This window comes from Canis lupus, chromosome 2 (genome assembly GCF_011100685.1).
Source record: "Canis lupus familiaris isolate Mischka breed German Shepherd chromosome 2, alternate assembly UU_Cfam_GSD_1.0, whole genome shotgun sequence".
In the NCBI taxonomy this organism is placed as follows: domain Eukaryota; kingdom Metazoa; phylum Chordata; class Mammalia; order Carnivora; family Canidae; genus Canis; species Canis lupus.
In genome coordinates, this window is record NC_049223.1 from 84,797,826 (window position 1) to 84,810,072 (window position 12,247).

At 47.5% G+C, this 12,247-nt stretch overlaps 1 protein-coding gene across 1 annotated transcript in view; it reads right to left on the reverse strand.

The window, feature by feature from the left end:
- PEX14 (peroxisomal biogenesis factor 14) overlaps nucleotides 1–12,247 on the reverse strand; it is a 138,261-nt gene that overhangs the window by 25,762 nt on the left and 100,252 nt on the right. The window contains exon 4 of the mRNA XM_038532042.1: nucleotides 19–147. Coding sequence (XP_038387970.1) covers nucleotides 19–147 — 129 coding nt within the window. The remainder of the gene's footprint in view (nucleotides 1–18; nucleotides 148–12,247) is intronic.

Consider the following 12,247-nt stretch of genomic DNA (forward strand, 5'->3'; position numbering starts at 1 on the left):
TTTGAGCGGGTGACTTACTGTACGGCTGAGAAATGAGGTGAGGGGGCTGGACAGGAACCACCTGTGTGGCTGGGCCCAAGGACGAAGGCTCGTCGGCAGCCGTGCCCGACTGCTGGAAAGCCAAATCAATCTCTTCATCTGTCAGCCCTGGGGGGAGAAAAGGACATAATTGCAGGTGAATACCTTTTGCCACCGTCCCGGGCTGCAACGAAATCTCCCCTGAGACAAGACCCTGGGAGCCACAGAGTGCCTAGGATCCCGGTAAGCTTCCTCCCCGATTTCGGATTCTCCGGAACCTCTCTCAGTTGCAATTTAACCTTAAGCGACAGAATATTAGCCTCCACACTGCTTCCAAATGTGGCTCATTCAATTTCCTTAATTTATCCTTGAGTTTATTGCTGCTTTTGAAGTCGCTCCGTACTGCAATTCTCCATTCTTCCCCCGAAAACAGATACCATCAACTGCAAATGTGACTCATTTTAATCTGTAATGGTGTTAAAAAAAGAGGGGGAAAAACTAACAATAATGCATGAAAACAGACAGGGAAACAAAAAACTAATTATTGGGTGAGACGACTAATTAGTCTCGATCGTTTCCGAAGACGGGAATAATTTGCTTTATTTTATGACAAATGCAGAAATAAAAAGAAAAATCAGGACTGACTGTGATTAGTATGAATGGGATATAGAATGTAAAGAAGAAAATAAAACAAGAAAACAGATCAAAACAAGGCCAGGCCCAAACTTTCAGATGGTTATTGCTCTAGCCTAGCAGAGGCTGCCTGTATCGCCGTTGGCTAGCTTTTCTGCTTCCCTTTGTTTTAATCCTCCCGACACGAAGGCGCACTGCGCTCAGGACAGCAGGGGACAGCAGGGGACAGCAGGGCGCCGCCTGCAGTGGCTATGCCCCGTGGAGAGGATCTGCCCACAGGAGGGTACCAGGCCAGGCAGCACCCATTTCCAGGGGGCACGCGGCTGAGGCGGACCGGGGACGCGGGCCCTGGGGGAAGAGGACGAGGGTGTCAACCAAGCGGAAGAACAGGAAAGAGGCGTGAGAAAGGCCCCCCACAGGGCCGCCCCCCCACAAGCGGGCACCGTGGGTGCAGACGTGCTCGGGCGCCGGGCCAGCAGTGCGGGGAGGGGACTGCCAGGTCTGCAGAGGGCCCCCCCCAGCCGGGCTGTCCAGGGGTCCCGTATCCCGTGTAGCCACCACGGGGGCCTTCACACCAGGGCCGAGGGCTTCTTCGGTCCGGGCCGCAGCTCCCCTGGGGTGGATGAAGTACCCGGAGCTTCGGAGATCAGCACCTCCGAGCTCACGCCCGCTCCTCCCAGGGCCTGATGCACCGGGCACGTTACTGTGCCGAGCTCCGCGCAACCCCACGCCGCTGCCGGGAAGTTGGCCGAGCGCCTCTGCTACTGGTCAGGCCCTGCCCTCCACAGCCAGGCCCTCGGCCCCCTCCCTCCGCCCAACAGGTGAGGGCTGTCCCCCACCTTGAAACTGCAGCCCTGCCCTTTCCCCTCCTCCCGGGGGGAGCCCGAGTGGAGTGCTGCCGGGGGGGCCCGCGCACCCCGTTCTCAACACACGGCCGGGCTGGTGAAAGGGCAGGTGACAGGACCCTCGGGCCCGTGGGGCTATATGGCCGCTGCGTTCCTCCTCCCAAGCTCCCCAGCTGGCCACAAAGGCCCCCCGAGAGAGACCGAGGCAGGGCAGACGGCCAAGCCCCCAGGAAGGGAAAACTCATCAGGTACCCGGAGCGCCGCCTCTCAGGCTCCATCCACCTGGGACTGACCGCCGGTCAACTTCCAAAGACAAGGGGAGGCCCTTTCAGAGTTCTCGAAGGAAAGACACGGTTTTAACCAGTGCATCCTCCGCCGCGGGGGAGGCAGGCACGCGTGCGGCGTCAGCAGGACGGACGGTCACTGGGACACCATGGAATTTCATAAACCTGGTGCTTCATGTGCCTTGTCAGCCGCTGGCTGCAAATGAGGATAATTTTCCCAAAAGGAGCATTCAGTTGCTTTCTCATGTTCCCTTTTGGCTCTTTCAAATATAAACAAGTACGATAATGTTTAACGCTGGGGAAATATACAGTAAGTCACGGGCTGTGCTGCGGCCCTGAGAGCCAGAGCCGGTTAAAGGGACAGCGCTCCCTGCCCGCTGCTCTGCCCTCTGGCCCCGAGCTCTTACGAAGCCTATTTTCCTAATAAAACATGTTCCTTGCATTATTGCAGCCGAGCCCACTAGTGAGGCCGTGGTATAAAGGGCATCAGCACTTCCTTCCAAGCTCTTGTTTTTCAGAGACCTTATCATTTGATGCTCTAAATTTACATTGGCTGGAATTCTGATATGCCCAGTCCTCCAGAGAGTCAGGGTTTTGATTTAGTTACATAAAATGAATCACTTTTCTTCTTGTAAAAAAAAAAAAAAGCATTTTCATGATCTCACTGAATAATACAATTTCAGAGCTGGACCATGATCCCAGCCATTGCGTTCATTTAATAGATAAAGAACAACAAGTAAGGCTGGAGGATGGTGGAAACGGGCCTCAGACCCCACGATGCAGGGCATGGTGCTGCAGGCTCTCCATCTGCCCCGGTGACCCCCCCCCCCCCCCCCCGCCCCCAGCACAGAAACCACTAATGGCAGATTCTGAAATCACGTCTTAAGTCTCCCAGCTGGTGAGAGGTCGAGAACAGCGCGAAATGGTCTCTCTCAGCCCCACCTGGCACCCCATCCACAGGTGAGAGCCGGCGAATGGTATTTGGGGGCCTAAACCAAAACAACACAGGATCCTATCTGCAAGTGACACCTGAACAACTTTTCTGAACCCCAGAATGACACGGGGAGAGTGTCCCTGTCCCTGTCTCATTCTAATATTCTAGCTCCCAGTAAATCCAAAGGCCTCTCATAGCCCGGTGCCTATGCTTCCCTTACAGCCCTCTTCCTTGGGGCACTCCCAGCTTGGGGGTGGGGGTGGGGCACTGGCCAGCCAGGTTCAGGCCTCTCTCCACTCAGGTGAGTCATCTGGAACTCACGGAGACTTGGTGGGAAGGGGTGTCATCTCCTGCAGAATACAACAGTTATCCACCCACCCCGACGGCCGTGTGCTCCTGGTGCTGAATCGACCCTGCCCTCAGGGAAGAGGGACTGCCCCAGGACCCACACACAGGGCATCCAGGTCCACCCTCCCCACCCCCGCTCCCCACGAGACAAACAGCAGAGAGCTTAGACTGAGACCTTGCAGAATCCCAAAGGTTAAAAGGAATAATAAAGGAAACCGCCAATTGGAAGTGAATTATATTTGGCTGCGAAAGCTGAGGCACAGGCTATATTATAAAAGGCATCTCTTTGCGTTGTTTACCATCACCCTGACTAATGCAGACCTTTTTTTTGTTGTTGTTTTAAATAATCTCATGCAAATTAGACACACACACTTCCTTCCAGTTGATTGCTATCTGCAAGGAATAATCTAACCGCAGAGGGACTGAGCAAGGGCTGAGCAGAGCAGAGAAGGGTGTCGCCATCCTGTGGCGGGCAAACCTCCTGCCCTCCCCGTGCACCACCTCAAGTCTTTCCTGCTGCTGCTTTTGGAAGAATTAACTAATTTCGATAAAGCCTACGATTTCCTTTTAGCTGGGGTGTCAGTTTGCATTATCCGATATCACTAGCACTTTGCACTGAGATGCTTTCAGTAACTTCACCTCTGCCACTTGCCAATTCCAAGAGCTACCAGCCCTGGTCTGTGACAATTAAAACGTATCACTGCTAGAGAGTAAAACTAAGAAAGTCCTGCTCAGTTATTCCATCCCCTTGCTAGCTTTGGTCAAGAGGAGGAGAAAGGAGCGCGGGCACCTGTCCAAAGTGAGCGGGAGGCCAGGACGCCTGCCTGTGAGAGGCAGTGTCATTTCACCTTTAAGACCACCGCTGCCTGACTGGCAAACCCAAGAGGTCTCAATTCACATTATGCAAACGAAGGTCCCAAGCACCCCCTGGAATCCACGTGGACTCCTTGTTCTCTCAGTTCTCTGGAACCTACTTCCAGAACCGGTGCCCTTTACAAGGAGATGGCTGCTGCCCCTGTGCAGAAGCTGGCCAAAGATTTCTTTTCCAACACTTTCCCCAGGGTGGGATTCTTTTAAAAGAACAGAGCAAGCAAGCTACAAGCTATTGATTAATAAAGCCCCTTGTTACTGCTGTGGCAACTGAAGTGAAAGGCCTGGGGGAGGGGGCAGCTGCTGCACCTGCTTATTTATATCCCCTAGAAGATACACAGATCTGTTTTCTTTTTCTAAAGGTTTCGGTTCAAATGCAAACAAAACCAAACTGGTTGACTTTGTGAGCTGGGAGCGCTACCACTGCAGGTCCCTTCCCACGGACTCAGACAAAACCGGGCATTGGGAGGAGCTGACTTTTTCCTGCGGGACCTGGCTGTGCAAGAGCTTCTCAGAATAAGTCAGCTCGATGCTGTCCCCAGTAACCGCTGGGCACTGCCACGGGGCCTGGCCCTATGCAGGTGAAGCAGAAAGACAGGTGACAGCAGACAGCAGCATCCCCTGCATCTCGTAGGTCAAACAGCAACCAGGACAGTAGGGGTAGGAATAGTTTGGAAATAAGCAAGGTGATGAACACCCAATGGCAACTTCCAGCCCGGCCTGAGTTTTATAATAAAAATGTCAAGTCTGGCTGGGATCAGGGAACAGGGCCAGAGGGCCAGCAGCAAAGGGCGGCCGTCACAGGCTGGCCACCGGGGCCATCTTCCTCCCCCGTGCACAGGACGTGGGTGATTCATCTGGGACGCGCAGAAACCATGTGGGGGTCACCTCTCTGAGAACACTACGAGTTATCTCCCCATGCACACTCTGAGAGGAGATGAGGCAGAGAAGACAGCTGGCTAAAAATACTCCCCAAATTAAAAGAAAAATCAACTCTCTCAGAGAAGGCTAGGGGAGGGAAGAGGGAAAAAAGTATTTTTATTTTATTTTATTAACATTTCGTTGGAACAGTAGAGTACAATAAGGACTCTCAGAGCCTCTAAAAGTCGTTGGATGACCTGTAGACCCCTATTTCCCAGTGCCTTGTATAAAATTGAATTTTTTAAACATAAATTACACGTAATGACGACACTGTAAAAACTAACAGTAATGGAAAGCTGTGCTGTATTTCATTAGCCTGTATTATTCCGTGCCACCTGATCCAGCCGGGCCTTGTTTATGAGTTAGTGTGTTAGCAGATGCCGATGGAAGCATTTGCTTCGACCTTGCTCTTCTCATTGGGGCATGAAATTACGACGGCAGCACCTTGATATTACAGCCATAAATACAGTAAACTGCAAATTTAAGCCAACGGCTCCTATTGTCTCTGAACATAAAGCTGATCGGTATTTATTTAAAAGGAGAACAAAAAAAATATTATATATCACCTTGTTTATGGGGCCTCCCCCACCCACTTTCTTATCCCCTCCCCCAGCCCCCCAACCTGTCTAATTCACTCGGTTAAAATATTAAGCAAATAAGCCAAGTGCTTTCTCCTCTACTGATTAACTATTCCCAAGCGGCAAAAACAGTTTTTGAGAAAACTAGTTCCAAATATCATTACCCCCTGAATGAAAGAGTTTTTTAATAAAAATTGATGCCATGCTAGGCCGGTTCCCACCATCCTGATGCTAATATGTAAATTCAGGAACAAGACATGAGACTTTCCTGTCTCCTTAAATGAGGAAAGTTCAAACAACAAGAGAAAAGTTGCTGATGATGCCCTGAAATTCAATGTCCTCTCGGTACCCTTCTAAAAATCGTTAGGTAGAAATGCTATTTCAAAAAGCAGCAAAACACTGCCTCCTGCCACCTGAGGAAAGAAAGAAAGATACCTAACCAAGAATATAATTCTCATCTCAACGCAGGGAGCCGGGGACCTCTCATTAAAACTTGCACTCACCCCACCCCCTTATCCCAGTGAACCATAAAGACAATATATCCTTTAAATACATTAAATGTGCAAGAAAAATAAACACAAAGACAAAAGGACACTGGATATCACCCAGCCACGTCTCCTAGTATAAATCACTGAGTAAAAAGCCAGTGCAAAATGTACTGCGCTGTTAGCTTCGAGCCTGTGGAAGCGGGCGGCCTCTCTCTGCCGTGAAGTCTGAAAAGGGAAGGCAGGCAGCTCTCCTGATGTAGTGCAAGAGGCTCTCTCTGCGTCTCCGAGAGGCAGACGAGAGATGTAAAAACTCAGTCAAGTCCAAGTTTGGAGGTTTCAAACCGCTGGGGAAAAGCCCCGCACGCCAGCGGCGGGCTGTGCAGGCCCCACCGGCCAGGCACGCGGGGCTGTCCACGCGGTGATGTCCCCCAAGTCCGGGGGAGCAGTTTCATTCCAAAGTGCACAGGCCGGGGCCACGGGACCCCGCACAGCAGGGTCAATGACCAGGATCACAAGTTTGTACCTTTCCTTCAGATCCGTTAGTCCCCCGGAGCCCTAAATTACTTCAGGCACACCAGTCACCGAGCTTAGCTTCTTCCGCAGAAGGAGGAAACTTCCCTATAAAATTTATTGAGCTTCTCTGGGGAGTAGTATAACTGGTGAACAAGACAGAAGTGAGCTGCCCCTCTGTGTAACACAAATTGAGATCTCTCCTATGAAAGACTGGGAGGGCTTCCAATCAGCATCCACAGTGTCTGCTTTTAGATCTATAGTCTAAAGGGTTTTTTTTTTTTCCTTTTAATCCCTCTCCGCTAAATTAAAAACAAAAGCAAAGAGGAGTTGATTTTGTTATTTGATCATCAATTCCAAAGGATTCATAGCACGGCAAACACCGTCACCGGCTACTGTGGACGGCAGCATCTAAGCTGGCAGGGCCCTGGCAACAGGCTGAGAAGTCAGCCCTGCCCCCGAACAAGTCCTGGGGCAGGAACTGTGTCTTTAAAGCCCGAAGGGCGTGATAATCAGGAATCATAGCTACTTGGATGCCAAGGGCCAGATAAGCCAAAGTTATGTTTGTGCATACGCAGAATAGCCAAATTAATAAGCACTTTTAATTATACTTGAATCCTGCTCCTGTTTTAGAAGAAGCAGAGAAGTGTATTTAAAAAAAAAATTTTTTTTCCCACCTTTTAACAACCATACCAAGAAACAAGAGATTCAGATCTGGAAGAAAAGCTGAAGCTCATCTGGTTGATCTGTTCTTTTCCTTTCCTTTTTCTTGTGTTTTAAAATCAAGAGAAAAGGACATAGAGAGGGACAGTGACTCACCCACAGCCCCTGGTGAGCCCCAGAGGCAGATCCAGATTCTCAACAATAAGTTCTTTTTACAGGGCGGCGGTGGGGTGTGTGTGTCAAATACAAGCAGCCTGACATGCCTGCTCCCCTCTACTGTTTGACACACCTAGCACATTTTTAGTAAGCAAATTCTTAGAATCAATGGTCTTGAAAAAGAAGAAAAATAAAAATATATATGAAGCATAGGGTGAAAACAAGGTAAATGGTATACAGAACCTCTATTATTAAAAAAAAAAAAGAATGTATACATCTACACACACAAACACACCTATTTAGTTGTGTGAACAAGCATAAAATAGAGAGGACACAGGTAACGCTGATTACAGACAGCGAGGGGACTGGTAGCTGGGGACAGAGCCTGAAGGCAGACTTTTCACTGTCTGTCCTTAGGAACTGTATTCCATTTCCCATTCAAAGGGATAAATTATTTTTTAAGAACAGAGAGACTATCTGGAAGGGGGGGGGGACCCTCCCTGAATCCTGAGCAAAATCACTTAAAACGGTTATCCCCATTTTCTGGAAGAGAAAAACCAAGACAGAAAAAAGGTACAGAGCTGGGCCCAGAAACTGGGATTAGAATATTATCCACATTTTCTAATTTCTTGCTTAACCCATTGTGGCTGTAATCATAGCAGGCAAGAACAAGGTGGCTTTCTTTTCCTTCTTTTTCTTTGTGTGTGTGTGTGTGTGTGTGTGTGTGTGTGTGTGTGTGTGTGTGTTTTTAAAGGCAGGCATCTGTTCTATTTTGACACATCCTGGCCGCCCAAATGTTTCTTTCAGCTCTAAATATTTGCTTCACCAATGGAAATGTTTCCATCACTGCAACAAAACAAACATTTGCTTTGGAATGGTAGGGACAGCCATACGCTCTGTTTCGTATGTTACTGATTTGGGAAACAACTTACTGTGGGTCCCAAATCAAGGTGGAGATTTTTGTTCCTTAAGGAGAAGCTGGCACAAGAGCTCAGTGTACCAAGACACTCTTCAGACACAGCTGAATGCAGTGATGGTTCAATGTACATTTGGGATTTTCTTTAACATCTTGAATCTTAAATATATGATCAGAAGGCTTATGATTTGGCATTCAACTTACTTCAAGTTTTCTTTTTTTTTTTTTTTTAAGATTTTATTTATTCATGAGAGAGAGAGAGAGAGAGAGAGAGAGAGAGAGAGAGGCAGAGACACAGGCAGAAGGAGAAGCAGGCTCCATGCACCGGGAGCCCGATGTGGGACTCGATCCCAGGTCTCCAGGATCGCGCCCTGGGCCGAAGGCAGACACGCAAGCGCCACGCCACCCAAGCGTCCCATTCCTGAAGTTTTAAATTGCCATGCAGCTATCAGACTTTTTTGAAGTCCTCATATTAATCTGATATTAACACATTAAAACATGCTATGTCCTAATAGGTCAATATAGTACATAAATTATTTTGTCACCACCTATTTGTATAGTTCAAATGAATTTGGTATTGGTTGCTATAGTCAACATTACTAGCATAGAGATAAATATTTAGTACTCAACCAAATCCATAAATATTTGAGTGCTTATTTTGCTAGGCAATGTGAGAGCCAAGACCTCATCTTCCCTACCTGTTAAATGGCAGCCTCCCTAAGACCTCTTCCCCAAGAAACTTCCCCGTAGTTTTATGCTGAAAGAGTATTTTGTCTGTCTTCTATTGTCTGTATTTTTAATACATGTAATATTGTATAATATATAAACAGAAGATCTGTAATACATAGACCCCTCTATCTACTGAGGGTAAAAATAACACCTATTCGTATGGTTCAAATGATTTTGAATTTTCAACTGCAGAAAAAAAAAAAACACGGAAAATAAAGAAAAACACAGAAAGTAAAAATCATTTGTATTTCCATCCTCCACCTAGAAATAACAGCCAAAATTAATTAAGCTCAAGTGTTCAAAGAATAATTTTAGGAGCTTTTTACATTTTAAACTGTTTGAATCCCAAACAGCAGCATGGCCACCAAGGAGAGCAACTCTGGGGCTCCACGTCACTGTGCCCGGGGCACCTCGTGAGCCTGTGCAGTGTTTAGCCCAGGTGGCCAGAGGTGGCAGGGGTGGCCCCTTTGGCTCGCAATTTCCAGGTAAGAGAGCGGGGCTAACAGGACAGTAAGCAGTCTATCTCAGGTCCTAGTGTCTATGGGCGCAGATGGACAGGAATTTGCAGGACTCCAGCCAACACAGGGGAAGTATTCCAAACCTCTGTTCATGTTGAAAGGAGACACTGACATTCCACCCTGACTCCTGGTGTATCATTCAGACGTGTTGGTAAGATTATTAAGACTGAATTTTTTCTAAATAAAAATGACTTTTTTTGGCATTAGAATACCAAAGCTGGCAAAGGTGCTGTGGAAGTGCAAACTGAGAAGCTTCCAGAAGACAATTCGGCACTCTATCTCAAGAGTATTTAAAAATGTTCAGGGGCACCTGGGCGACTCAGTTCGTTGAGCATCCGACTCTTGATTTCAGCTTGGGTCACGATCTCAGGGTCACAAGACTGAGCCCCACGTTGGGCTCTGTGCTCCACATGGTGTCTGCTTGAGACTCTCTCTCTCCCTCACCCTCTGCCCCCCGCCCCGCCAATAAAGAAATAAAATCTTAAAAAATAAAAATGTTCATAACCCTTTGACTCAACAATTTTACTTCAAGGAAATAATTAAATACAGTAGTATAAGACCAATGCACAAAGATGGTTCCTCACTATATTTTCAAGAAGAGCAAAACATTTAAACAACGTAAATGTCCAAAGAGGGCTGATTAGACAAATTAGGACACATTTCAGTAATGTGATATTATTCAACTGTGCACATTCTCACGAACAATTGCTGATAGCATGGGAAAATGCTTTTGGTACATTAAGACATAAAAGGCTTGATGTTATATTCATGTTATATTCATAGCTTGATCTTAATTACATTTTAAAAAAGAACAAAAGAAAGCAGGAGAGTTGCATCACTTTTAACTTAATCTGAATCCAACTTATAGATGTTGAGAAAAGAGAAATTACACTACAAGCAGCAGGTAGGGCCCTCCACTCTATTCAAGGAGTGCTGTGTTTGCAAGCGGGCGCAACATAGGACGTCTGAATTTGCTGTCTGCCCGTCAGCTCACTGCACACACCCAGCAGTGTGAGCACCTTGCCACGGGGAACTTTTCCCCCATACATCTTGGCACCCACATGCAAAGCCAACTGTGTCATCTGGTGTTAAACCAGAGATCTGTTTCAATGTGAAAAAAAATGTGGCCATACCAGACTTACTGAGAAGTGATACAGTGGTATCCTGCAAAACACTTTCCTGTAGGATTTTTAACAATTGTTTTAAAAATTAATATTTAACAGATATATTCCCATAGTACAATTCTGTACTCTAAAGATGCAAGGAGTATACAGCGCAAAGGTGCCTCCCTCCCACTCCTACCACCTGGCCATCCAGTTAGATCTTCCAGAGAAGATCTAACCACTGCTACTAGGCTCTCACATGCCTCATAGAGACAGTCTATGAATAGGAAAGTGCCTTTCTATATCCATGTAATAGACATTTTATGTATTAGTGTATACATGTGCATGTATATTTTTTGTACAAATAATATCATGGTGTAAACACTATGCTACAACTTGCTATTTTTAATTCATTTATCTTTTTTATTTTTATTATTTTTTAGAGATTTTATTTATTTATTCACGAGAAATACAGAGAGAGAGAGAGAGACAGAGACAAAGGCAGAAGGAGAAGCAGGTTCCCTACAGGGAACCTAATGTGGGACTCAATCCCAGTACCCCGGGATCACTCTCTGAGCCGAAGGCAGATGCTCAACTGCTGAGCCACCCAGGCATCCCTAATTCATTGATCTTTAGAGAGCATTCCTTATTAGTACCTGTACCACTCTCTCATTCTCCTTAGTGGCTATCAGGCATTCCATTTTGTGGACATGCCATAATTTATTTAACTCGTCCCCTACAGAACGCGTATCACAGAGCCCCAAAACAAGTCCTTGTATGTGCCATTCGTACATGTGCGAGTTGTCCCCGGGAGTGGGCCCAGATATGTGCAGTTTTAATTTTGATAAACACTGACTAACCCTCCCTCCTCGGAATGGTTTCCACTCACTTCCCACCGGTGTGTGTGTTTCCACAACCTGCCCTCCTGATGCTACCAAGATTTTTCTTTGTCATCCTGAAAGATAAAAGAATGGCCTTATTGTAGTTTTAAGTACATCTGCTGGCGTTCAACAAATATATAGAAGAGCACACATTTTATTTTTTATTTAATTAATAAAAATTTTTATTTATTCATGAGAGACAGAGAGAGAGAGAGAGAGAGAGAGAGGCAGAGACACAGGAGGAGGGAGCAGCAGGCTCCATGCAGGAGCCCGACGCAGGACTCGATCCCTGGACTCCAGGCCCAGGCCCTGGGCTGAAGGCGGCTAAACCGCTGAGCCCCCCGGGCCGCCACGAGCACACAGAGTAAGCACACGGCTTGACATATTTTCACACGGTTTAAATATCCTTGTGGATACCACCCAGATTTTTTTAAAAAAATAATAAAGCAAGAGCCTCCGGCAACAGCCCTCCTGTGTCCTCGTCACCACTTATCCTCTACCGCCAAGGAGGAACTGGGTCTGTTTTGAACTACGCAGAAAGGGACGCTGCAGAGAGCAGAAAGGCTCTCACAGGACTCCTGCCGCTGCTCAGGACAGGCCTGTGGGACGCGCCTGTGGGGACGCGCCACGCTCCGCCCGCCCTGACTGCCCAGAGTCGCCTCCACAGGACAAGCCCGAGCTGCAGTTTATCCGTTTGTCCCACAGCAGTGCTGCTGATCACATTTTTACACGCAGACTTCGGGGGAACTGCCGGATCACATGGGGTGTGCGTATTCTCAGTCGAGCAGACACTGTCAGCGTTCCGAGGTGGTCAGGCCGATTTACACTCACACCAGGAGTGCTGGAGACTTC